Raw genomic sequence first — 26,965 nt, 5'->3', positions numbered from 1 at the left:
GTTAATAATGGAAACTTTATTTATTTTTGTCGGGTGTGGCTTTTTTTTTTGGGGGGGGGGAGTCTGGTCATGGGGCCTGAACTCTGGGCCTGGGCACTGTCCCTCAGCTCTTCAGCTCAAGGCTAGCGCTCTTCCACTTGAGCCACAGTGCCACTTCCACCTTTTTTCTTTTTGCTTATGTGGGCCTCATGCATGCAAGGCAAGTGCTCTACCACTGAGCCACCTTCCCAGCCCCTGAAGAGAATTTTTTAAATTACCTTATTGCTGAATGCTGGTGGCTCACGCCTGTAATCCTAGCTACTCAGGAAGCTGAGATCTGAGAATCATGGTTTGAAGTTAGCCTGGGCAAGAAAGATCTTACGACTTTTATCTCTAATTAAGCACGCGCGCGCGCGCGCGCACACACACACACACACACACACACACACACACACACACAGCCAGAGTGGAGTGCTAACCTTAAACAAAAAATGTTCAGGGTCAGCACCCAAGACCTGCATTTAATCCTCAGGCCCAGCATTAAAAAAAAATAAAGACTTTGTGGTTCCAAACCCAGAGAGAAGTTCACAGAGGCACAGAATGGTTGGCCACCTGCTTCCTGTACAGGGAATGAAGGTTGCTGCTCACTTGCCTACATGAAGCTTCTCAGAGGAGCCTCAAATTCTACCCTGGGCTGAATTCTCTTCAAGAGCATCATTGGTTTATCCAAATTAATTTTTGTAATCCATTAAATTTTAACACTGTTCGGAAAACTCTTTTTTTTTTTTTTTTTTTGGCGGTCGTGGGGCTTGAACTCTGGGCGTGAGCACTATCCCTCAGCTCTTCAGCTCAAGGCGACCACTTTACCACTTGAGCTACAACACCACTTTTGGTTTTCTGGTGGTTTATTGGAGAAAAGAGATTCATGGACTTTCCTGCCTGGGCTGGCTTTGAACCGCAATCTTCAGATCTCAGCCTCCTGACTAGCTAGGATACAGGTGTGAATCACCAGCACCCGGCTAGGAAAACTTTTTTTTTTGCTGGTCCTGGGGCTTGAACTCAGGGCATGGGTGCTGTCCATAGTTGTTGTTTTCCTGCTCAAGGCTGTTGTTCTACCACTTGAATCACACCTCCACTTCCAGGTTTTCCTGGCTAATTGAAGATAAGAATCTCATGGATTTTCCTGCCAGGACTGGCTTTGAACCTCGATCCTCAAATTTCAGCCTCCTGAGTAGCTAGGATCATAGGCATGAGCTACTGGTGCCCAACCTCCAGCGTGTTCTGATTTACCCAAACCTTCTTCCTCACTGAGCCCCGCCTCCTGCCTGGTGAGTCATTATTTTACCCTCCTACCCCCAGCCCCGAGGAGCCTCAGCACCCCTCCACTTCCCTCCAATGTGCTACTCCGTGATGGCCTTACCCTTGGGAGTTATGGTCCTCCTGGGCGGTGAGTGGAGTCCCAGGGCTGGGAGGAAGCTGGGGGGAATGTGTGTGTGGAGGGGGAGGGGGCTCTGTCTGATGGGTTAGCTGTTGGGAGTCTCAGGAGCAGCTGAAGGTAGAGTCTGGCTTGAGATGAAGAATGGCTTGGTAATTTGGGGTGCTGTGACCCAAACACAGGTGAGGGGAGATGGGCTCTGTGGGGATGAACTGTTTCTCCAAATGCCAGGGTTTTCCAGGGCTTCTCTCCCTCTTTTCACAGAGGCCCTGGTGTGGATGCTGTGTGTGTGAGAAATGGGCTCAGGCAACTCCCTAGGAGGGAAAGGCTATACATTCCAACCAAGGAGGGAGAAAAGTTAGATACCCCTTTCTGGGCTGTGATTTATCCCCGTTAGGTAAAGCTCCCCCATTGTGATCAAGAGAATAGTCCAGAATCTGAAAATTCTGTCAAGACCATATTCATGTATCACTTAAGAATCAGATTGTGCTGAGTGCTGGTGGCTCATACCTGTCATCCCTAGCTACTCAGGAGGCTGAGATCTGAGGATTGTAGTTCAAAGCCAACCTGGGCAGGAAAGTCTGTGAGACTCTTATCTCCAATTAACCATCAAAAAGCTAGAAATGGAGCTCAAGTGGTAGCGTGCTAGTCTTGAGTGAAAAAGCTCAAGGACAGTGCCCAGCCCCTGATTTCAAGCTCTAGGATTGGCATAAAGAAAAAAAAAAAAGAGGAAATGAGGACATCCATAATTGAAAACAGTTAATTGCAGATTCTCCGCTGTTGTCCTCTTTGTTTGAGGATTCCTTCCTTCCTCATATTCTCACCAGCATTTGTTATTTCTTTTTCTTTTTCTTTCTGCCAGTCCTGGGCTTGAACTCAGGGTCTGAGCGCTGTGCCTGAGCCTCTTTGTGTTCATGGCTAGCACTCTACCACTTCTGGCTTTTTTTTTTTTTCTGAGTAGTTTATTGGAGACGAGAGTTTCACGGACTTTCCTGTCCAGGCTGACTTCAAACCGTGATCCTTAGATCTCAGCCTCCTGAGCAGCTAGGATTACAGGTGTGAGCCACTGGCGCCTGGCTTATTATTTATTTTCTTGATGATGGCCATTATGACTTGGATTAGATAAAATCTCAATGTAGTTTTGATTTGAATTCTCTCTCTTTCTTTTTTTGTCAGTCATGGGGCTTGAACTCAGGGCATGGGTGCTGTCCCTGAGCTCCTTTGCTCTAGGCTAACACACTACCACACTGAGCCACAGCTCTAGTTTTGGTTTTCTGGTAGTTAATTGGAGAAAAGAATCTCATGGATTTTTCTGCCTGGGCTGGCTTTGAACTCCAATCCTCAGATCTCAGCTTCCTGAGTAGCTATGATTACAGACAAGAGCTACGTTTGCTTGGTGTGTCTATTGTGTTTATTTTTCTTGCCTTATTGCTCTGGCTAGGAATTCTAGCACTTTTGAATAAGAGTGGAGAGAGCAGATGCCCTTGTCTTTATTCACTGGAGAGAAAGTGGCCACAAATTTCCCCCACATAGTACATTGTTATCATATAAAGCCTTTGTTATGTTAAGGTACCTTCCTCCTATTCCTATTTTCTTTAGGACTAAAGAGATGCTTTAGGTGTGTGAGTATGTGTGTGTGTGCACTTGTGTGTACATGCCCACATGCTCATGCTCATCCTGGAGCTTGAACTCAAGGCCTATGTGCTGTCCCTGAGATTCTTTTTCTCAAGGCTAGTATTCTACCACTTGAGCTACTGCACTACTTCTGCCTTTTTCTGAAAAATTTATTGGAGATAAGAGTCGCATGGACTTTTCTTCCCTGGCTGGCTTTGAACAGTGACCCTCAGATTGCAGCCTCCTGAGTAGCTAGGATTACAGGCATGAGTTACTATCACCTGGTTAAGGGGTGCTAATTTTTTAAAGAACGTTTGTGTATCATTGATATGATCATATGATTTTTGTCCTTTTTCCTTCTTATATACTGTGTTTCATATATATATATATATATATATATATATATATATATATATATATATATATATATATATATGGTCATGGAGTTGAACTCTGGGCCTGGGTGATGTCCCTCAGCTCTTCAGCTCAAGGCTAGTGCTCTAGCACTTGAGCCACAGTGCCATTTCCAGTTTTGTGAGAGGTTTATTGGAGATAAGAGTCTCATGGACTTTTCTGCCCAGGCTAGATTTGAACCTGGATCCTCAGCTCTCAGCCTCCTGAGTAGCTAGAATTACAGGCGTGAGCCACAAGTGCTTGGCTATGTGTTACATTTATTGACTTTTGTATGTTGAACTATCCTTGCATTCCTGGAAGGAAGCTCATCAGAGTGTAGGATATTGTTAATATATTACTGAATCTATTGTCCAAGTATTGGGAGAAAATTATTGGGAGTTCCTCCCCCCATGCTTTTTTTTTCTTCATTTTTTGTTGTTGTTATTATGTGCTTACCTGGTTTTGATATTATGATAATACTGGCTACACAGAATGAGTTTGGTAGTTTTCTTTCCCTTTGTGTTTTATGGAATGTTTGAAGATCATTGGTGTTAGTTTCTTTCTGAAGGTAAGATGGAATTCAGTAGTGAGGTGTCTGATTGTTTTGGGGGGAGGGAGATGGATGGGAGCATCATTAAGTACAGTGGCAGGAGAGGGCTTGGCTGTCCCAGGCAGATGAGAACCCAAGCTAGAGGACCAAAAAGCCAGGGACCAGAGAGGATGGAGTTTCTCAAATCACCTCCAACTCTCATTTCTTTATTTTGCAGCCCTGGCTTCTTGTCATGGATTTAACCTGGATGTGAAGGAACCCATAGTGTTCAGAGATGATGAAGCCAGCTTTGGGCAGACTGTGGTGCAGTTTGGTGGATCTCGGTAGGCCCATGCTTATTCCTCCACTTACCCCTGTAGGGTCTGTGGCGAGGGAGCTACTGGTGGTGGTACCCCAAGAGGTGTCCTAGGGGAAAGATAGCTAGGCTGAGAAGTCTTTCCCTGTCTCTTCTGAGGTCCCTGACATCACCACATATCATTAAAGATCCCAGGAAGGACCACAAAACCTTAAGGAAGACCCAGCCTTGAAAGGGAGGTCTTGAAAGGGGTGGCATCTTGGCAGGTAACCTGAGGAGTTGCACAGCTACAGGAAATAATTCCATTTAACTTCAGGTGAATGTTTCCTGGTGGTTCAAAATGATAGCATCTCAGAAACACCACATGCATACCCATGAATGGGCAGCATCAATTATGGTTTCAAATATACCTATTTGGAGAGTAAAGATTTTTTTCAAAAGACCAGAAGCTTGATAAACCCTAACATATACATTTATGTACCTATGCTGGAAAACAAAGCCCAGTATGGTTCTTGGCACATGTGGGTGAAACTCTAGCCTTGAACAGGAAGGCCAGAGCTTCCTTTATCTTGCTTCCTTATTGCCAGATGAGAAAAAAACCTTAGCCCCAAAGCAGCCATATTCCCAGCCCCCCTTCATCTGTGTGTCACAATTGTTTCTCCAGATTGGTGGTGGGAGCTCCCTTGCAGGTGATGGCAGTCAACCAAACGGGACAGTTGTACGACTGTGTGCCAGCCACTGGCACGTGCCAACCCATCTTGCTGCAGAGTGAGTAATGTGGTCTAGGTCTTGGGTTCCTCTGCTGTCCCAGATCCCCACCCCCACCCCGTCCAGCTACCAGCAAGACTCTCCCCAGCTGCCCTGCAAGGTGGTTGTGCCATTGAGTGCAAGCATGTGTATCTACCCTCTCTCAGTACCCCCAGGGTTCGTGAACATGTCCTTGGGTTTTTCCTTGGCCACTTCCATTGACCAGTCCCAGGTGCTGGTAAGTTGCCTGGGTTACACGAGGGATATTTAGGGCACAGCAGGGGCTGGAATAGGCCTGGGGGGGCACAGAGGAGGAGGAGATGCACTGCCCCCCACCTTGCTCTGTTCCCAGGCCTGTGGTCCAACGGTGCATAGAACTTGTGAGGAGAACACATATGCAAAAGGCTTTTGTCTCCTGTTGAACTCCCGCTTGCAGATCACCAGGACATTTCCAGATGCCCTCCCAGGTAGGTCCCTGGGAGAAAGAGATTCTCTAGGGAACACACACTAGACTTCTTTTCATCACTTTGGTTCTTGTTCCCTTCCTGGAGTACTGGTTGTGGTTATGCAGCTTCAGCCAGACCTCAGGCCCTGCATGGTCTGGCCTGGTGAGGAGGCTGGAGCTCTCTGCTAGCTGAAGGATGAATGTCTTGTTGGGCAGAGAAGAGCCTGGGTAATAGATTAGGGGAGAGAGGGTCTCACAGTTGCCAACACTCATAAGGATACTTCATGAGCTTTTGAGGAAATTCAACCTTCAATGGCGTGGACCTGGAGAAAGAAGGCTGTATGGACAAGGAGACCATTCCCAACAGCTCAACAGCTAAGCTGTCAGGCTGCTCTGGGCTAACTCTCTCACCTTTCATGGAGTGGCAAACTGTGATGCCCAGTTACCTCAGTGTTGATGTCTTCCATTGAAAATTTGGCCTGGGGTCACTGCAGTGGCATCTCCCAGAGGCACACTGCATAATGGGGGTGTTCAAGTTCAAGTGTGCTCCTTGTCCATGGGCAATGGTTTTCTCATTAGTAAAATGGGGATTCATAATTGTAATGGTCATAGAGATGAAAGGATGGAATGTACATAGAGTGCTTAGAGCCTTGCCTGTCACGTGACATGGGCTGGTTCTTATGACCGAACTTCCAGCTGAGGGGTGTGAATTTGGACAGAGAAGCTGCAGACAAACTGCTCGTGTGCTGGCTGTAAGGGGATCCCATGTACTAGGTGTGAGAAGTCATATAAAGAGATGCTGGCAGGCTGCAACATCCTGGGTTCAATCCCCAGTACCACAAAAAGAAAAGATAAACAAAAATACAGTTAAAAGAAAAAGACACGCTAGGGACCCCACAGGATGCTGACCAAGAACAATGCCTTAGACCAGAGAGACCATGAAACCAGGCACAAAGGGCTCTTAGTAAAAGTTGGAGTAGCAGAAGAAATATCCCCAGACTTTATCATGACCACAAAGTGTCTACAGCAAATAGAGAGAATAGAGGAGGAGAATGCAGGAAGGCCCAGGGTTCTTGGGAGAATCAATGTCCAGTGTGAGATATCTGTCTCGACAAGGCAGGTGATATGACATTCAGACATGAGCTAGTAAACATCTTCTCTGCAACTGACAATGTGAAGTGAACATAGGAATGTGAATCAGGTGAATCAGGTGGTGCAGGTGTGGGGACAGGTTGGAAAAATTCGGTCCTCTGAACATAAGCTAAACACCAGGAACTGCTAGGTGCCTGGTGGCCTTCACCTCATTGCAGTCTCCTGGTGTTGCTGTGGGGTGGGAAGGATGATTTCATCCATCAGATGAGGAAACTGAAGCTCAGAGAGACCAGGGCCCATTGATAGAGACAGCATCCGGAGCTTGAGCCAACCTTGCCTACTTGTCTTAGTCCTTTTAAAAAGATACTCAGCTCCGTGCTGTTGGAAGCCCACTGGATGTAACAAAAAGAACAGGGAATGAGAATAGACGTTGTGAGAGGGCTTGCCACACACGTGGTGATTTCATGATACAGCTGGAAAAGTGTTCACTAAGGGATGCAGGTGCCAGTGGCTCATGCCTATATTTCTAGCTACTCAGGAGGCTGGGACCTAGGACTGACTGTGGTTCAGGGCCCAGTCCAGGCAGGAAAATCCTCAAGACTTTGTCTCCAAAATAACCAGTAAAAAGTCATGTTGGGAAATGAACTCCAGGAAATGGAAACAAGAGCTTTGTTTTTGTTTTTGTTTGTTTTCCTTTCTTTGTGTCATTTTTGTTCATTCATCTGTCTTTGGGAGGGGAAGGGGAAGGGCACAGAAATGGAGGGACAAAGGGTGAACAAATGCAGCAGTGTTACTCACTGGATATTATATTGAAAATGAACTGTACAACTTGTGGATGGGAAGAACTAGGTGAGATGGAGGGAAGGGGTGACATTATCCAGAAAGAAATATACTCATTACCTGACCTATGTAACTGTACCCCTTCTGTATATTACCTTTATCACAAAAGAAAAGTTGTGCTGGAGGTGTGGCTCACATGGTAGAGCACCAGCCAAGCAAGCAGGCAAGCTGAGCAGGTATTAGGCCTGAGTTTACACCCAGTACCAAAAGGGGATTTATGTAGGTTTGATTTAGGCCATGGTTGTTGTTATTCTTGTTGCTGCTGTGGTTGGTGGTGGTCATGGGGCTTGAACTCAGGCCTAGGTGCTGTTCCTGAGCTTTTCTGCTCAAGGCTATTGCTTTCTACCACTTAAGTCAACGCTCCAATTTCACCTTTTTGCTGTTGAGCTGAAGATCAGAGTCTCATAGACTTTCCTGTACATGCTGACTTAGAACTTGGATCCTCAGATCTCATCCTCCTGAGTAGCTACGATTACAGGCCTGAGTTACCAGGGCCTGGTTTACACATTACTAGTTTGATCCTTGCAACAATCCAATGCAGTAGGCCCTATTATCTTCATTTTACACATGAGAAACCTGAAGCCTGGAGAAATTAAATCTCTTGCCCAAATTCACCAACCAGTGAGTGGCAGCACTGTGGTTCTAGGTCAAGCACTTTGTTAAACTGCCTCCTGTGAGCTCTCTGAACCCTGTAACAGTTAGTTTCTTAAGTATTCATTGACAGAATGAGCTGGGAGCCCATTTGGCCTCGTCCTCTACTTCCTCCTTTCTTGTTCCAGGACATGGGGGAGGGTGGGAGTTACTCAGAGCACTGGAGGTGAATGACACCTCCAGGCTGCCATCCATGCATCTCCATCGCCTTCACCCTCCACTGCAGACTGTCCACACAACGAGATGGACATTGTCTTCCTGATCGATGGCTCTGGCAGCATAGAGCCCAGTGACTTTAGCCAGATGAAGGACTTTGTCAGAGCTGTGATGGACCAGTTCCAGGGTACCAACACCATGGTGAGTGCCAGGCTCAAGGCTTGGGAGTGGGGCAGATGTGGGAGGGGCTTGGCCCATGATAGGCTGGAGCTCAAAGTCGAGGGCTCAGGGCGGGGCGCAGGGTGGGGCCAGTCTGACCCCTGACCTAGGAGCTTCTCACAAGGCATTTCTTGTGTCTCCATATGTCACCTGCTGTTTGAAAACATTGAAAGGATTTCAAATTAATTTTGCTATGAAGTCTCAGAGTAACTCAGTCAAATGAATGATTTCTTTCTTTTTGTTGTGTGGGTGGCAAGTCCAGGATTTGAACTCAGGGCCTCACTCTTGCTAGGCAACTACTCTGCCAGATGAGGCATATTATGTTTCTTCATATTTTCTATATAATAGGGACTTAAAAAAAACTGGGGGTTGGGAAGGTGGCTCAGTGGTAGAGTGCTCGCCTTGCATGCATGAGGCCATGGGTTTGATTCCTCAGCACCACATAAGCAGAAAAAGCCGGAAGTGGTGCTGTGGCTCAAGTGGTAGAGCGCTAGCCTTGAGCTGAAGAGCTGAAAGACAGTGCCCAGGCCCAGATTTCAGGCCCCATGACTGACAAACAACAACAACAACAATAACAAACAAAACTGGTGCTGGGAATTGAGGCTCACATCTATAGTCCTAGCCACTTAGGAGGCTGCAATCTGAGGACTGAGGGTTGAAACCAGCACAGGAGGTTGGAGGCATGGTTCAGGTAGTAAAGCACTCACAAATGAGTGAAAAGTGTCAGATACTGAGTTTGAGTCCCAGTCTTGGACAGCAAAACAAAACAAAAAAACCTATAGAAAAGAAAAAAAAATGGCCCAAGCAGGAACATCTGTGAGACTCATCTGCAGTTAATCAGGAAAAGAGCTGGAAGTGGAGCTGTGGCTCAAGTGATAGAGCACCAGCCTTGAGCAGAAAAAAAGATGCATTTTTATTACTGTGTATCAGTTTTACAAAGTAACTTATTACGATCAAACCCATGTCACTCATATATACACATAATATGATTATATTCACCTCCTTTATTGCCTTTATTATTTCTTCACCTCTTTTGCTCCTTCACATGCTTATTATCCTCCCTTTTACTTTTGCAAATTCAGGACATTTACCTTATAATTTTCTAGCAACTAATGCATATGTGTATGCAAATTCTTGGGAAGTAAGGAAGTGACACAACTTGATTTCATGTTGCACAGACCCTTGGTTTGTTCCCTAGTTCTGAATAATAGTAGCAATAATAATAATAAGGGGCTGGGAAGGTGGCTCAGTGGTAGAGCGCTTGCCTTGCATGCATGAGGTCCTGGGTTCAATTCCTCAGCACCACATAAGCAGAAAAAAACAGCCGGAAGTGGCACTGTGGCTCAAGTGGTAGAGCGCTAGCCTTGAGCTGAAGAGCTGAGGGACAGCACCCAGGCCCAGAGTTCAGGCCCCATGACCGGACCAAAAAAATAATAATAATAAAAGTTGTAGTAGTAGTACACTTTCAAAAGCTAGACAGGATGGTTCCTGCCTGTAATCCTAGTTCACTAGGAGGGTAAGATTAGGAGGATCCAAGTTCAATGCCAGTCTGGACAAAAACAGTTTCAAAGATGCTTGTTTCTCCCAATCAAAAGTTAGGCCTGATGGCATGTACCTGTCATCCCAGCTAAGTGGGAAAACAGAAATAGGATTGCAGTCTGGGCTAGCCCAGGCAAAAAAAGTGAGATCTTGTGTGAAAAATAATGAAAGCAAAAAGGACTGGCGCTGCTGATAGAGCACTTGCTCAGCAGCTTGCAAAAACAAACACAAAACCCTGTCGAGTGCCAGGCCCTCCCTCTTGGCCCTTCCAGTTCTCTCTGATGCAGTACTCCAACATCCTGAAGACCCACTTCACCTTCACGAAATTCCGCACCAGCGTGAGCCCTCAGAGCCTGGTGGACCCCATTGTACAGTTGAGTGGCCTGACGTTCACAGCCACGGGCATCCTCAAAGTGGTGTAAGTTCTCTTCCTCTCATACCACTGCTCCACCTTCTTCTTCCCCCATCCCCTTCTCAGGGAGGCAGGAGAATGCTTAAAGGGGCTGAGTGTGGTATAGCATGCCTGGAATCCCAGCTACATGGATATTGACATGGAAGGGCTATGGTCTGATGCTGACCTCCCCCTTTTTGCCTGAGACCTTATCTGAAAAACAAAACAAAACAAAAAAAGGGGGAAGGGGCTGAAAGTGTGGCTCAAGTGGTGAAGCAGTTACCTAGCAAGCACAGGACTCTGAGTTCAAATCTCAATACCATCAAAAAAAAAAAAAAAAAGAAAGAAAATATGAGGGCTAAGGAGGAGGGTGGGGAAGGTCTTTCATATTGGGCAGTTAGAAAGCTTCCAGTATTATATTTATACTCGGTGTTGGTAGCTCACACCTGTAATCCTAGCTACTTGAGAGGCTGAGATCTGAGGATCAGGGTTCAAAACCAGCCTGGGCAGGAAGGTCTGTGAGACTCTGATCTCCAGTTGACCACCAAAAAGCTGGAAGTGGAGCTATGGCTCAAATAGTAGAGGGCTAGCCTTGAACAAAGAGCTTAGAGCCAGCATTCAGCCCCTGAGTTTAAGCACCAGGACTGGCAATCTCACACATGTGTGCACGCACGTGTGCACACACACACAGTGTTGTATTTGCTATGTTGTTAGTGTGTGTGTTGGAGTTTATAGGGCTAGATGAACATATTGATACATTGTAGCCCATTATTACAGCTATCATTTAATTAATGCTCTTCTGGAAGCCTGCCACAGACACATAGTGTCTAATCTTCCAAATAACTGGATACCATTTGTTTCAATTATCTCCTGTTGCTTAACACTCCCTTGCCAAATTTAGTAGTTTAAACAACTGTTGTCATTTTTGCATAGTCCCAGGGTGGGACTGGTGAGCCCTGCTGTTCTTACACAGGACACTGGGTCCCCAGGGCAGGACACTGAGTCCTTCATCCATTTGTCTGGAATCTGGGAAGAGCTGGCTAGCAGGGCTCAGCGGGGGTGGCTGGGCCTGTGTCTCAGTAACTGAAGATGGTGGAACCATTTTCTTTTCCTCCTCCTCCTCTTCTTCCTCCTCCTCCTCTTATTCTTCCTCCTCCTCCTCCTATGGCTCCTCCTCCTCCTCCTCCTTTTCTTCCTCCTCCTTCCTCTTCCCTTCCCCCTCCCACCTTTTTCTTCCTTCCTTCTCCTCTTCCCTCCCCCTCTCCCCCTTCCCCTCCTTTTTCTTCCTTCTCCTCCCCTTCTTCCTCCTTCTGTTTTTAAAACTCAAGATCTTATGCTTGCCAGGCAGGTATTCCAACCCTAAGCCTCACCCCCCAGCTCTCAGACTCAATCATTTTCTTTATGGGGCCGATAGAGTCTGGCCCATCCTGGTAGCAGAACGTCCTGACTTCTCAGGGGAGTTCCCAGCGAGGGCAACAAAGGCCTTGCAGAGTGCATTGTATCTGAGTGGCATCTTTTCCCTTTCTCTCCTGGCAGGAAGGAGTTATTTCACAGCAAGAATGGGGCTCGTGAAAGTGCCAAGAAGATCCTCATTGTCATCACAGATGGACAGAAGTACAGAGACCCTCTGGACTACCATGATGTCATTCCCCAGGCAGAGGAAGCGGGCATTACCCGCTACGCCATCGGGGTACGGGCCTCTTCCTCATGGCTCTTCCTGACTTGGCTCACACCTAGGCCGGTGAGGGACTGGGCAGAATCCTCCTCTCCCTCGGCCATCTTTCTACTGCAGGTGGGGGACGCCTTCCAGGATCCCAGTGCCCGGCAGGAGCTGGACACCATCAGCTCAGCACCCTCTCAGGACCATGTGATCAAAGTGGGCAACTTCTCGGCACTCAGAAGCATCCAGAAGCAGCTACAGGAGAAGATCTTTGCAGTCGAGGGTAAATGGGAAGGATTACCTTTTTTTTTTTTTTTTGTAGGTCCTGTGGCTTGAACTCTAGGCCTGGGCTCTGTCTCTGCGTTCTTCAGCTCAAGGCGAGTGCTCTACTGCTTGAGCCACAGAGCCACTTCTGGTTTTCTGGTGTTTTTTTTTTTTTTGTCGGTCATGGGGCTTGAACTCTGGGCCTGGGCGCTGTCCCTCAGCTCTTCAGCTCAAGGCGAGCGCTCTGCCACTTGAGCTACAGCGCCACTTCCGGTTTTCTGGTGGTTTATTGGAGATAGGAGTCTCACGGTCTCTCCTGCCCGGGCTGGCTTTGAACCGCGATCCTCAGATCTTAGCCTCCTGAGTAGCTAGGATTACAGGCGTGAGCCACCAGCGCCCGGCTTCTGGTGGTTTATTGGAAATAAGAGTCTGATAGACTTTCCTGCCCAGGCTGGCTTTGAACCTCGATCCTCAGATCTCAGACTCCTGAGTAGCTAGGATTATAGGCGTGAGCCACCAACGCCCAGAAGGATTACCTTTTAAGGGGTCTCTATCCAATTGTCCCCTGGAGCTCTGACAGTCCATTCTTTTTCTTTGCTTTGCTTTATTTTCTCTTATTTTATTTTGAGGTAGGTGGTCCTGGGGCTTGAACTCAGGGCCTAGACATTGTCAGTTACCTTTTTCTACTGGAGGCTGGCATCCTACCACTTGAGCCACATCTCCACTTCCAGCTTTTTGGTGGTTCCTTGGGAGATAAGAGTCTCACACCGACTTTCTGCCCTGGCTGGTTTCAAACCACCATCTTTAGATCTCAGCCTCCTGAGGTGTTAAGATCACAGGCATGAGCCACCAGTGTCCAGCTTAGTCCATCTTTTTCAAAAGTCAGCCAAACATCATTCCTCAGAACCTGCCCTGTCCCCTGTGTTTTCTTTCTACTCTATGCCTTCAGGGTCTCCTGGCGTTGGAGAGCCTAACTGATCTGTTTCCCCACAGGAACCAGGTCGAGAAAGAGCAGCAACTTTCACCACGAGATGTCTCAAGAAGGCTTCAGCTCAGTATTCACAGTGGTGAGTGCATGACCACCAGGCCAGGAGATGGAGTTGGGTCCCCCTTCCTTGTCTGATTAGGGAGACATACCAGATGGGATTTTAGGTGCTGGGGTGGGGGGTAGAATAGAGAAGACTCGGGCTCCTCTCTCATGGAATATGTGTTCTAGTGGATGGAGGTCATAAACAGTAGAAATTCAGAGTGTATTGAGTGTTGGAATATATATGGCTAGATGATGAGAAGGAGCCAGGAAAAGGGGGAAAGGGGAATCTAAGGAAAGATTTGCTCTAAATAGAGGAGAAAGCAAATGCAAAGATCCTGAGGCAGAAATAAGGTTACTATGCTAAAGATAAAGAAGGGCATGGTGGGATCAGAGGAAGGAGAGGGCTGGGCAGTGGGAGGGTCCGGGTCACACCGTTTAGACAGATGACAAGGCTGGGCTGAAAGCAGATGGAGGCTCAAGGTATCTGGAGTGATTTGCTTCAAAATAACTGAAGAATGGGAAGGAGTGAGGCACGCTAGACAGGAACTGATCACTGAAGTTAGGTCATGGGCCCTTGGCTATTTACCAGAGATTTCCTCCCTCCCTCCCTCCCTCCCTCCCTCCCTCCCTCCCTCCCTCCCTCCCTCCCTCCCTTCCTTCCTTCCTTCCTTCCTTCCTTCCTTCCTTCCTTCCTTCCATCCTTCCTGTCTCTGTCTGAATCTCCCTCTCTTTCTCTCTCTTTTGGTCACTCTCTCTTTCCTTTGCTTATTTCTAAGTTCTATGCAATCAAATAGAGCAACAAACAAAGTGTGCATGGGAGAAAATAAATAAGTATGCCTCTCTGAAGATGGTGGGGAGTCACCTCACAGAGGGGTGACTTTGAGGTTGACCCTTCCTTCCAGAGCGGCACCAAGGGCAGAAGGGGGTGATGGGAGGTTGGGCTGAAGTCTAGATGTCATGGTAGGAACTGAGCAATGTTCTTCCATCATTGCTGCCCCTTCCTGTGGGTTTGAGGAAGCCCATAGTTTCCAGGAAGGAAAAGGCAGAACAGACGGCAGCAGGACAGGCAGGGTGCAGAGGAGAGGAGCAGAGAGGATGGACCCAGGATGCACCCAGGGATGCTAAGAGTCAAGGTCTGGAGGAAGAATGAAGCCTAGAGAAAAGAAAAGTCAACATGATGAGAGGTGCAGGGTGCTGGTGACTCATACCTGTAATCCCAGCTACTTGGGAGGCTGAGATCTGAGGCTCGGGGTTCAAAGCCAGCCAAAGCAGGAAAGCCCATGAGACTCACAGCTCCAATTAACCAGCAAAAGCCACAAGTGGGCTTGTGGCTCAAATGGTAGAACATCTCCTTGAATGAAAACACACAACACACACAATCACACAATCATGAGAGATGCTGGAGACCTGGCCTGTTGGGGACAGGCTTGGGTTTGGGCTCAGTTCTGGAATCCTTTCCTTCCAGGATGGACCGGTTCTGGGAGCTGTGGGGAGCTTTGGCTGGTCTGGAGGCGCCTTCCTGTACCCCTCCACCAGGGCCCCCACCTTCATCAGCGAGTCTCAGAAGAGTGTGGACATGAGAGACTCCTACCTAGGTGAGGAAGGCCCCGGGGGGGCTGCTGGGAAGTGGGGGAGACGCCTTGGAGCTGAGGCCCGGTTTCCTCAGGTTACTCCATGGAGCTGGCCCTGTGGAAGGGGACATGGAATCTGGTCATGGGGGCCCCTCGGCACCAGCACACGGGGAAGGTTGTCATGTTCACCCAGGACGTGGGGCAATGGAAGCCAAATGCTGAGGTCCCCGGGACCCAGGTGGGTGTGGGTGAGATGGGGGGGGGTGGACCTCAACGGGGCCATGTGGCTGGGTAGAGAAGGGGATGGGGTTTGGGCTCATGAGGGAGAGGCAGGGGGGGTCAGGCAGGTGAGCTCGGACTCTGCCCTCCAGATTGGCTCCTACTTTGGGGCCTCCCTGTGCTCCGTGGACGTCAGCAGAGATGGCAACACCGACCTGATCCTCATTGGGGCCCCGCATTACTATGAGCAGATGCGAGGGGGCCAGGTGTCCGTGTGCCCCATGCCCAGGGGGGTGAGTGGCACATGGGGCCCGGGCAGGGTGGGGGCTGGAGGGGGGGGAGGCTGGGTTGTGCTGACACTGGTTTCATTGTGCAGAGGGCTCGGTGGCGGTGTGGGTCTGTTCTCCATGGGGAGCAGGGCCATCCCTGGGGCCGCTTTGGGGCGGCCCTGACAGTGCTGGGGGACGTGAACGGGGACAAGCTGACAGACGTGGCCATTGGAGCTCCAGGAGAGCAGGAGAACCGGGGTGCGGTCTACATATTTCACGGGACCTCAGGCCTGGTTGTGGGCCCTGTACACAGCCAGGTAAGGCCCTATCTGCAACTCTTACCCTGTCACTGAACGCAGCCTCCTGTACTTTATGTCCTGAAATTTCCCCAGCCTCCAATAGGCACAAAGCTTCTCCTTTCTTCTTTGCTTCCAAAGGTCCTTGAATGTTTTGTGCACATTAAAGAAGTGGGTAAAGAGTTGATGTTGAGAGGTCAGACCCCACATTTCATCCCTGGTTGTGGCAGCCATGATTAGACATGTGCCAGAGACTGACTTTGCCTCTTTCAGCTCATTCCTTATTATGAGACATAGAAATGATCAAACTGAATGCATAGGCTGTGTGTGAAAACCACCATAGCAAGTGCTCTGATCCTAAAATACTTATGAGCAAGCAAGCCCAGCAAATGAACAAGTGACTCTATTATATTCCTATCATTGTTCCTTCCCTTGCTCCATTCCCTCCTTCCTTTCCTCCCTCCCTCCCTCCCTCCCACCTCCCTCCCTCCCTCCCTCCCTTCCTTCCTTCCTTCCTTCCTTCCTTCCTTCCTTCCTTCCTTCCTTCCTTCCTTCCTTCCTGCCTTCCTGCCTTCCTGCCTTCCTGCCTTCCTTCCTTTCTTCTGATGGCAATGGGTCTTGAATCAGGACTTCCTGCTCTCACTTGGCTTTTTTGTTCAAGGCTCTACCATATGAGACACAGTTCCACTTCCAATTCTTTGCTGGATGATTGAAGATAAGAGTCCCCCTGACTTTTCTATTCAGCTGTCTTTGAGCTGAGATCCTCAGATCTCAACCTCCTGAGTAGCTAGGATTGCTGAATGAACCACTAGTACCTGGCTTTTCTTTCTTTATTAATCTACTCTGTCATGGGGAGTGGGACCATGAGGTGGATGGGAGGGTCCCCCCGAAGTTGCCCTGCTGTTTCTCTGACTTTCTTGTACCCCATGGCTCTTTCCCAATGTCTCTATCCATACCTGCACTCCCTGCAACCTCTTTTCAAACCTTTCTTCTCAATGCATTATGGTCCTGACTTCCACATTTCTTACCCTCTCTGGCCAGAGGATCCCTGGCTCCCAGTTCTCCTCCAAGCTCCAGTATTTTGGGCAGTCACTAAGTGGAGGCCAGGACCTCAACCAAGACGGACTGGTGGACCTGGCCGTTGGGGCCCAAGGACATGCGGTGCTGCTCAGGTGACATTTCCCCACACTCCACCCTTGCCCGCCTCCTGCCTGCCTCACCAGCGCCATGTCCACCCTTGTACTCCCAGTGGCCTTCCACAGCCTCTGTCTATATCCTTCAGGAGTCTACCTGTGCTGAAAGTCGGGGTATCCATGCAGTTTGCCCCTGTGGAGGTGGCGAAGGCTGTGTATCAGTGCTGGGAAGAGGTGTTCCCCTCTCTGGAAGCTGGGGAGGTTACGATTTGTCTCACTATCCACAAGGGCTCATTTGACCACTTAGGTGAGTTCCCTCCCTGAGGCTGGACCTCGCCTCTTGAGAGGACCCCTCCAAGTCCATCCTCAAGAAAAAGTGGACCCCACTTCTCCTGCCCCAGCCACAATCTTCCTCCAACACAGCACCTGCCCTCCAACTTCCACCAAAGAAAAGAGATTCAGCCCGGCCCTAGTGGCTCCTGCCTGTCATCCTAGCTACTCAGGAGGCTGTGATCTGACTATCTCCCTTCAAAGCTAGCCTGGGCAGGAAAGTCCATGAGATTCTTACCTCTAATTAACCAGCAAAAATGACAGAAGTGGAGCTATAGCTCAAGTGCTAAAGTGGCAAAGTGCCAGCCTTGAGCAGAAAAATGTAGGGACAGTGCCCAGGCCCTGAGTTCAAGCAAAAGAGGTCGGGGGAGAAAGAAAGTAGAAAGAGAGAGACAGAGAGACAGAGGAGATGCTGAGTGGTTTCCCTGTCTCTCCTTTTTTTTTGGTGGGCTGTGAGACTTGAACTCTGGGCCTGGGCACTGTTCCGCATCTCTTCAGCTCAAAGCTAGTACTCTATCCTTGAGCCACAGCCCCACTTCTGGTTTTCTGAGTGGTTTATAGGAGATAAGAGTCTCATAGAATTTCCTGCCTGAGCTGGCTTTGAGCCTCGATCCTCAGATTTCAGCCTAGGATTACAGGCATGAGCCACTGGTGTCCGGCTCCCCTGTCTCTTCTTATACCTTCCACCCTGTATCCACAGAGGAAATGTGGTTCTACAATGCAAATCTAGACTCCTTGCCTGCTCCTTCACTAAATGGCTCCCTTGCATTTGGAAAGACCCAAACCCTTTCCCACAGTGCATCTGCACTTTGACCTCTGGATATCTTCTTTCTCCCTCCCTTGATATATTTCTGCACGTATGCTAGTCTCCCTGTTCTTGATCTCTCCAGTCTGAAATGTTCTCCTCTTCCTATTCTTCCTCCTTATCCTAGTTGGCCAAGACTGCATTAGCATACCTAGAAGACCCTACCTTGTAACTGGGGCTTGAACTAAGGGCCTAAGTGCTTTCCCTGGACTGTTTTGTTTAAGGCTAATGCTCTACCACTTGAGTCACCATTTCACTTCCAGATTTCTTGACATTTAATTGGAGATAAGGCTTTCCTGACCAGACTGGCTTTGAACCTCAGTCCTCAGGTCTCAGCCTCCTGAGTAGCTAGGATTACAGGGCTGAGCCATTGACACCTGCTTACCCTGCAAGTTCCTGAGGGCAGGGAACAAGGACACATTTTTCTGTCTTCTCCACGTGTATTCCCAACAGTGTAGATCCTAACTCTTTGGATGTGAATAGCAAATCTTTATTGCATGATCAAGTGAGACTTAACAGTTTTTTTTTTGTCATGAGGTTTGAATTCAGGACCTGGGCACTGTCCTTGAGCTCTTTTGCTCAAGGCTAATGCACTACCATTTTGAGCCACAGCTCTACTTCCTGTTTTTCTGGTGGTTAATTGGAGAGAAGGGTCTTACAGAGCTGGGTGCTGGTGACTCACGCCTGTAATCCTAGATACTCAGGAGGTTGAGATCTGAGGATCCCGGTTCAAAGCCAGCCCAGGCAGGAAAGTCCATGAGACTCGTATCTCCAATTAACCACCAGAAAACTGGAAGTAGCTCTCTGGCTCAAGTGGTAGAGTGCTTGCTTTGAGCTGAAGAGCTGAATGACAGTGCCCTGGCCCAGAATTCAAGCCCCATGACTGACCAAAAAAAAAAAGAGAGAGAGAGAGAGAATTTCCTGTCCAGACTTTGAGATCCTTCTCAGCCTTCTGAGTAGATGAGATTACAGGTGTGAACCATCAGCTTTACATGATCAAATTAAAGCAAACAGCATTCTAGATTCACTCTACCTTCCTACTTTGCATTCCTCCTTCTACCATAGATGCTATCCAGAGCTCTATCAGATATGATCTGGCATTGGACCCAGGCCGTCTGATTCCTCGTGCTATTTTTCATGAGACCAAGAACTGGACTTTGAGTCGGAGGAAGATCCTGGGGCTTGGGAATCACTGTGAAAGTGTGAAGCTGCTTCTGCCAGTGAGGATTTTGGGTTTTGGGAAAGGGGAGAGAGTGGAGGAAACGGAGGCTAGCTTGCAGAATCCCTGCTCCCTGTTCTCTGCCAGGTGAAGTGGGCAGAGTGAAAATCAGGGGGGCTGGAGAGAGGAAGGATGGGGGGGATGAGGTGGGGGCAGAAAGGAGAAAACCCTGGCCACATAGTTTGGGTGTGTGGTAGAGGAGATGGCCTGGAAATGGAGAATAAGGTTAATGTGTTCAGGGAAACCTATTGTCCCCCCCAGGACTGTGTGGAGGATGCAGGGAGCCCCATCATCTTGCGCCTTAACTTCTCCCTGCTGGAAGAACCTAGCTCATTCTGGAATCTTCGCCCTGTGCTGGCTATGGACTCACAAGACCTCTTCACTGCTTCTGTAAGTCTTTCAATGATGTCCCACGGATGTGAACCCTTCCATTGGGTCCCCAGGGGCTTAAGAGCCCATCATCAATCCCGGTTGCCTGGCAACCAAGACCCAGCCTAGCTTGGAACCTTGCCCACCTCCATCTCTGCTCACTTTCCCCAACATAAAGCCTCTACCTCACGTTCTAGATCCTTCCATACTTTCCTCAGGCCTGCCTCTGAGCTTCTACAGGAAGCAGGTATCTTGGCTTGTCTTCATCTATATTTGTGGTACAACAGTCACATCTAATTCACCTGTAGTGGTCATGTTTCTCCAAATTGCCACTCAGGCCAAAACTCTGACCAATCCTGGAGTTTCATTGCATCTGCTACCTATTGTTCCTCTAGGAACTAGATTTGGCATGACTCAACTTTATTCTATTTGAAGCTAAGGATCTTACCTACTGGAGTGAGAATTCAGAGCCTCATCCTTGCTAGCCAAGTGCTCTATCCACTTGAGTTACACCACCAGCTCTTTTTGCTTCATTGTTCCAATAGGGTTTTGCTTTTGCCCCACATCCAGTCTCAGGCTGTTTCTTACCTTTATCTTCCCACTCCTGGAGCTGAGATGATAGGTAGCCACCACCACATCTGGCTGGCTTGCTTGTTGAGAAGGGAGTCTCACTAACGTTTTTGCTTGGGCTAGCCTTGAACTTCCATCCTTCCAGTCGCTGCCTCTGGTGTCTTATCTTTCTTTTCTCTTCCAACCTGCAACCCTCACCTCATGCATGGCCAGTTTCTAGCTGAGTGCTGGGTGCAGAGTCTCGGGGATCAGCCATGGGGATACACGCTCTTAAGGAGGGGAGGGGAGAAAGATGGAGAGCTGGGATGAGAAGATCGCATCTGTTTTGCTGCAGCTACCTTTTGAGAAGACCTGTGGCCAAGACCTCTGTGAAGGTGACCTGAGGGTCAACTTCAGCTTCTCAGGGTAATAACTCTCTCTTCTTTCATATCCAGATGTGGGGTCCCTCATTCATAAAGGATGAGACTGCGTGTGACTCTCCTTGGCCTTCTAGCATGATTGTGTGTGTGTGTGCACGTGTGTGCTGGCTTGAACTCAGGGCCTGGGCACTGTCTCTGAGCTTCTTTTCTGCTCAAGGCTAGTGCTCTACCACTTGAGCCAGAGCTCTACATCAGCTTTTTTTTGGTGAGTCTCACGCCTGGGCGGGGGGGGGGGGGGGATGGTTCCTTTCCAAGCTAACTTCAAACTGTGATCCTCAGATCTCAGCCTCCTGAGTAGCTAGGATTACAGGCGTGAGCCAGCTGGCTCAATGGTTTTGACCATTGTCAAATGTCAGCACAGGGTTCATGAGCTCCTGTCATCCTGCTCTTGATCCAGTGGCAGCATGACGTCACACAGTGTCCAGTGACATCACACCGCCTGTCCTGTGCTTCCCCTCAGCCTGCAGACTCTGATAGTGGGGAGCTTCCCCGAGCTCAGCCTCACGGTGACTGTGTGGAATGAAGGAGAGGATTCTTATGAAACAGTGATCACTTTCTACTACCCAGCAGGGCTGGCCTACCGAAGGGCATCAGGAATACAGGTAAACAAACACTTTGGGCTTAAATGGCTCCAGGCCTTGTATTGGTGCATTTACTGTTGCCAGAATACCACTGACTGAGAGAGTTAGGAAGAAAGAAGGTTTACCTTGGCTCACTATTTTGGAGGTACAAGGTCAAGGGTCTGCATCTGGTCCTCACCTTCTTGCTGGCAGAGTCTCAAAGCTGACCACAGACGAAAAGTACACATGTTAATTTAGTCTCTCTTCTTCCTATAAATCCACCAGGCAATACTTCATACTGTACAGAGTGAGGTAGGGATCCAATCTCTTTCTCTCTCTTTTTCTCTCTTTCTCTTTTTTTCTTTGTGATAGAGTCCAGTTTTCCCAGAACCATTTAATGAAAATCTTCCTCTCTCCTACTGCTCTGCTTTCAACTCTTATTTTTATTTTATTCATTTCTATTTTATTATTTTTAAAAATGGAGGGTGGGGTCGATTGTGGGTCTTGAATTAAGGGCCTGTGTGCTATCCCTGAGCTTTTTCGTTCAAGGCTAGTGCTCTACCACTTTGAGACACAGTGCTGCTTCCAGTTTTCTGGTGGTTAATTTGAGATAAGAAGCTCATGGACTTTCCTGCCTTGGCTGGCTTTGAACTGTGATCCTCAGATCTCAGTCTCCTGACTAGCTAGGATTATAGGCATGAGCCTGGCTTAATTGTTCTTTTGTCAGTCATGGGTCTTGAACTCAGGGCCTGTGTGCTGTCCCTTAGCTTTTTATGCTCAAGGCTAGTAGGCTGCTACTTTGAGCCATAACTTCATTTCTGGTTTGGTGGGTAACTGGAGATAAAGTCTTATGGAGTTCCTGCCCAGGCTGGCTTTGAACCACAATCCCCAAATCTCAGCCTCCTGAATAGCTAGGATTACAGGCATGAGCTATGAGCTACCTACCAGTGCCCAGCTTTTGAGTCGTGGTGGTGGTGGTGTGTGTATGGTGTGTGTGTGTGTGTGTGTGTGTGTGTGTGTGTATGTGTGTGTGTGTGTGAATACTGGGGCTTGAATTCAGGGCCTGGGACTCCCCTTGACTTTTTTCACTCATGGCTGGATCTCCACCACTGGAACCACTCTTCTAATTCTGGCATTTTGGCTGGTTAAGAGTCTTGCAGATGTATCTACTTGGACTGGTTTTGAACCTTGATCCTCAGATCTATCTCAGCCTCCTGATCAGCTTCAATTATAGGCTTGCCACAACTCTTAGATAAACATGCAGATAACCTTTTTATAACCTCCTTTATCAGAAGGAACCTCATCATCGCCCACTGCGCCTGGCATGTGAGGAAAAGCCCACCCAGAATGAGAGCCTGAGGAGCAGCAGCTGTAACATCAACCACCCCATCTTTCGAGAAGGTGCTAAGGTCAGTGCTGCCCAAGTCCTCACTCTTCTCCCTTGTCCCAACCCATCCCTTCTCTCACTCCTTCAAGACCTTCCCTATCCCCACTCTTTCTCTTTCTTCTCTCAGGGCACCTTTATAATCACATTTGACGTCTCTTATGAGGCCACTCTGGGAGACAGATTGCTTGTGAGGGCCAATGCAAGCAGGTAAGCACGGGCCAGCTGTGATGTGTTGCTCACTCTCCATCTAATGCCCCCAGCATGGGTCTCCTGAACATTCCCTCTTCTCTTCTTTTCCAGCAAGAACAATAAGCCTGCAACCAATAATACCTCCTTCCAGCTGGAGCTCCCGGTGAAATACACGGTGTACACAGTGATCAGCAGGTGCTTCATCCTAGCCCACCCCTTGGGGTCTCTGATCTTCCTCCAGGCCCACGTTGCTCTTCTGATGCTAGACAGTGAACTCAAGTTTGTTTACTGTAATGAAGTATCTGAGGCAGGATGCTTATGAAGAAATGAGGCTCATGTAATTCACGGTTTTGGAGACAGGAGGCATAGTGCAGAATCTTTCCAGAGCCCCCCTTGGTGACATTATCTTATGATAGAGGACAACATAGTGGTGGGAATAGGTGTCATCAGAAGGTGAGATCACACAGGGAGACAGGAAGCTGGGGGAGCAAGGGGCGGGGCTGGCCTTGCAGTTTCTCACTAGGCTCCACCTCTTAAAGGTCCCATCACCTCCCAGCATCACCACACCAAACAGCCAAGCTCCCATCACACCACCCCTTGGAGAGCAAACTCAAACCATGTCCAAACTATAATAGTATCAAAGCCATCCCTGTTTCCTCCCATGGAATTGCTTACAGGCACAACTAGCTAGACATTTTACACCATGCCCTGATGGAACTATATAATTCTTGCTGCTTCTCTGGTCTGCTGGTGGGACACACACACACACACACACACACACACACACACACACACACATGCATGTGCACACATGCACGCATGTGTGAATGCATGTGCGCATGCGCACGCATGCCTGTCACAGTGTACATGTCCTTCCTCTTCTTCCTTAAAACTTTAGGCTTCTTTTAACATGTGTCCAACCTTTTCCCCTGGGCTCAGCAGGAATATATGAATGCAAAGCTACTAGATTGAGATGGAGGCTCTTCTCTGCACTCAGAACTGTGGAGCTTGTGCCAGACAGGCGATTATGGTCTGTTATGGAACAGAAGGGGAGGAAAGCATGGAGGAAGGAAGAAGTGTGAGACACTGCTGCAGAAGGTTCCTAAGAGCCCCGGGCCAAGGCAGGCGACTGGAGAGCCAGGCCCTATAGGAAAATATCTAAACATGATTAGAAGTAAGGTTTAAGCTGGGCCTTTGGGTGAAAATTCCTAGAAGTGGAGCAGGGACATTTCAGGCAGACAAAAGAGATCAAGCAAAGACCCAGCGGTAGAGAAGAGTGAGGAGTAGGTATGTCTTGAAGAGCTGATCGTTCCAGGTGACTGGAGCAAAGGACACTAGGGGTGGGAGGGGGAAAGGTGCTAAAGTATTGGGGGACCACTGCTATTTCCTTGGATCATAGGTGAAGCCCTCACTGGAGATGGTCTCAGGAGTATTTTTTATCAACTCACCTTCTCTCTAGGCAGGAAGACTCCACTAAGTATTTCAACTTTTCATCTCTGGATAAGAAGAGCAGGAAAGAGGCCAAACATGGATATCGTGTAAGAGGCTAGGGATTATTCATGTCTGCCTCAAGTCAAGCTGGAGACAGAGGCCCGTGGGAAGGAAAGAAGAGAGGCTTGGGATTGGGCTGGGGATGGCAGTCATGGTTGGTCTTGATGGTCTGCAGGTGAATAACTTGAGCCAACGAGATCTGGCCATCAGCGTCACCTTCCGGGTTCCCGTCCTGTTGAACAGTGTGGCTGTCTGGGAAGTGGCTGTGAAGGCCCCTGCACAGGTGTTGCTCCTTCCCCCGATCCAGCATCTCATCCTGTGGTGCTGCCCTGACTCCTATCAGGGGCATGGGTATTCTTGTGTAGTTAAGGATTGTTCTCTGCCTGTCTATCTCCCCCCCCACACCCACCGGCCCTCAATCCATCTATCTCCCCCCTCCCTCCCTCTCTCTCCCCAGAGTTTCCCCTGTGTGTCAGAGAGGGAACTTCCTCAACATCCTGACTTCTTGACTCAGATTGCAACAAATTCTGTACTGGTAAGAATGACCCCAAGGACCCAGGGCACATTAGGACATTCGGAGGGGTGGGGATGGGGGGCAGGGGAGGCCAGGCACTGGTGGCTCATGCTTGTAATCCTAGCTACTCAGGAGGTTGAGATCTAAGGATCATGGTTAGAAGCCAGCTTGGACAGGAAAGCCTGTGAGACTCTTAATCTCCAATGAACCACCAGAAAACTGCAAGTGGCACTGTAGCTCAAAGTGGTAGAGTGCTAGCTTTGAGTGAAAAAGCTTCAGAGACAGCATCCAGGCCCTGGGTTCAAGTCTCACAACCGATAAAACAAAACAAAAAAAAAAACCTTCTGGATTTTCAGCATTATGCAATCATCTTGTGATTGTTCACCAGTTTCCCTACTGGAATCAGCAGGCTTTATGTTCTGTGCCAGATCCTCCCTCTGGTCCACCATGGCTTCTCTGTCCCCAGGACTGCTCCATTGCGGAGTGTGTGATGTTCCGTTGTGACATCCCTTCCTTCGGCATCCAGGAGGAGCTGGAATTTGTCCTGCAGGGCAACCTCAGCTTTGACTGGGTCAGTCAGGTGTGTACACCTTGGCCCTGATCCACGTGGGGCCATCCTCAAGCCAGGATGGTCCTGGAGCTCCCTGCTTGGTCCCACAACATCCAGTTCCCCAGCTCCTCTCTCCTCCTTGGCAGACATTGCAGAAGAAGGTGTTGGTCATGTCGGTGGCTGAGATCACGTTTGACACGTCTGTGTATTCCCAGCTCCCAGGACAGGAGGCGTTTTTGAAGGCCCAGGTAGTTAGTGCCTGTGTGGTGGGCAATGCCCAGGCTGGTGAGGGGCTCCAGATGTGTGGTGCTGATTGGGGGATTCTCAGACCCAGAGGTAGGAGGTGGGAGGCAGGCACCTGGCGGGACCTAAATGGATGAATGCTTTTGCATCTCAGCCCTGGAGGAGGGCCAGGGAGGAGAGGAAGGGAAGGGCCTAAAGGCTGGGCACTTGGGAAAGCTGAGCTGTCAAGAGGTCTGATGTTTTTGGCCTCCAACTCAGATGGAGACAGTGCTAGAAGAAGTTAAGGTCTATGATCCCATGTTCCTCATGGTGGGCAGCTCCGTGGGCGGGCTGCTGCTACTGGCCCTCATCACAGCTGCCCTGTACAAGGTGAGTGTTTTAGCCCACTCCCAACCCCACCCGCATCCAACCCCAGCCCTGCCACACGCAGGAGAGGAGAGGCGGGGAACACCATCTATGATGTCAGGCAGGCTGAAGTACCCCCAGTTTTCTTTTTCTGCCAGTGCTGGCACTTAAACTCAGAGCCTGGATACTTCCACTTGAGCCATTTCCGGCTTTGTGGTGGCTCACTGGAGATAAGAGTCTCACAGGCTTTTCTGCCCACATTGGCTTCACACCCTGAGCCTTAGTCCTCAGCTTCCTAAGTAGCTAAGATTATAGGCGTGAGCCACTGAAGCTGGCTAAAGTATGTATTTGCCTCTTTTACTTCCAACTTAATGCTCAGCAAGTTACTTGATTTCTCTCTGAATCAATTTCTCTTTTTTGAAGGGGCAAATAAGAATTACTGTGTCGAGGATTTAGCTAAGTGGAAGAGCAGCTGCCTGGCAAATGCAAGGCCTTGAGTTTGGTCCTCAGCTGTGGCAAAACAAACTTCAAAGATTGGCTGAAATGTGACAGTAACTCAGCCAAGGAAACCTGTCTGTCTATGGAAGTTCTGCTTTTCTCTTTTTAGGGATTGAGGGTATAACTATTGAACCATGCATGACACACAGTAGGTCTCAGAGTGTCTCAGTGAACATTCTGATGACACACTAAGCTAGTGCAGTTCCCTCCCCTTCCTCTCCTTTAGCATCTTCCTGCTCTCTTACCCTACATTTCTCCTTGACTTCCTTTCATAGTTTGGTTTCTTCAGACGTCATTACAAAGAAATGCTGGATGTCAAGACAGAAGACTCAGCTTCATGCACTGGAGATGATGTTAGTTGTGAGGAGGTCCCAAATCTGCCTTCTTCCTGATGGTCTATTTTCCTGTTTATCTCTACCTCTGGGGCTGGTCTTTTTCTCTCCCTTTGAATCTACTTCTATTGAGAACAACTTTTTCATAGATCTGGACTGGTCTGAACAATCTCTCATGCTCAAGGAGTTAAACGACTGCTGTGTTTGTGTCTGTGAGTCAGACTTCCTCAGTGACGAGACGTGTATGTCAGTATAGGTGTTCATATGTGACAGAACTGTCACACAATGCTTTACAATACATTTTCCTTGTCTGGAAAAGCTTGAACACAGGGATCTGAGCACTGCTCTAGGAAAGA

The 26,965-nt window shown here is 48.7% G+C and overlaps 1 protein-coding gene across 1 annotated transcript; it reads left to right on the top strand.

Annotated features, from left to right (window-relative positions):
* Positions 1-1,349: 1,349 nt before the first annotated feature.
* LOC138814933 (integrin alpha-D-like) lies at positions 1,350-26,965 on the top strand. The gene is made up of 30 exons (XM_070004068.1): positions 1,350-1,426; positions 4,189-4,294; positions 4,931-5,034; positions 5,181-5,251; positions 5,366-5,480; positions 8,268-8,398; positions 10,228-10,373; positions 11,883-12,036; positions 12,139-12,289; positions 13,264-13,337; positions 14,766-14,895; positions 14,967-15,109; positions 15,243-15,383; positions 15,467-15,676; positions 16,697-16,827; positions 16,938-17,095; positions 18,989-19,143; positions 19,404-19,532; positions 20,416-20,486; positions 20,961-21,102; positions 22,353-22,469; positions 22,575-22,654; positions 22,748-22,831; positions 24,096-24,174; positions 24,303-24,410; positions 24,585-24,662; positions 25,108-25,221; positions 25,338-25,439; positions 25,693-25,803; positions 26,553-26,965. Exons 1-30 carry the CDS (start codon positions 1,375-1,377, stop codon positions 26,667-26,669), a joined length of 3,504 nt encoding a protein of 1,167 aa, XP_069860169.1. The 5' UTR covers positions 1,350-1,374; the 3' UTR covers positions 26,670-26,965.

This window comes from Dipodomys merriami, unplaced genomic scaffold, assembly GCF_024711535.1.
Source record: "Dipodomys merriami isolate MVZ:Mamm:240054 unplaced genomic scaffold, mDipMer1.0.p SCAF_62, whole genome shotgun sequence".
NCBI classification, from domain to species: Eukaryota; Metazoa; Chordata; class Mammalia; order Rodentia; family Heteromyidae; genus Dipodomys; species Dipodomys merriami.
The sequence above is the reverse complement of the archived record's forward strand: the minus strand, read 5'-3'. Positions and strand labels throughout refer to the sequence as shown.

Excerpts from the sequence above, each read along its gene's own strand:
- LOC138814933 (XM_070004068.1), top strand. The coding sequence starts at position 1,375 with ATGTGCTACTCCGTGATGGCCTTACCCTTGGGAGTTATGGTCCTCCTG. Across the intron at positions 13,338-14,765 it reads TCAGCTCAGTATTCACAGTG|GATGGACCGGTTCTGGGAGC; the intron begins GTGAGTGCATGA and ends CTTTCCTTCCAG. Across the intron at positions 15,677-16,696 it reads TGGGCCCTGTACACAGCCAG|AGGATCCCTGGCTCCCAGTT; the intron begins GTAAGGCCCTAT and ends CTCTCTGGCCAG.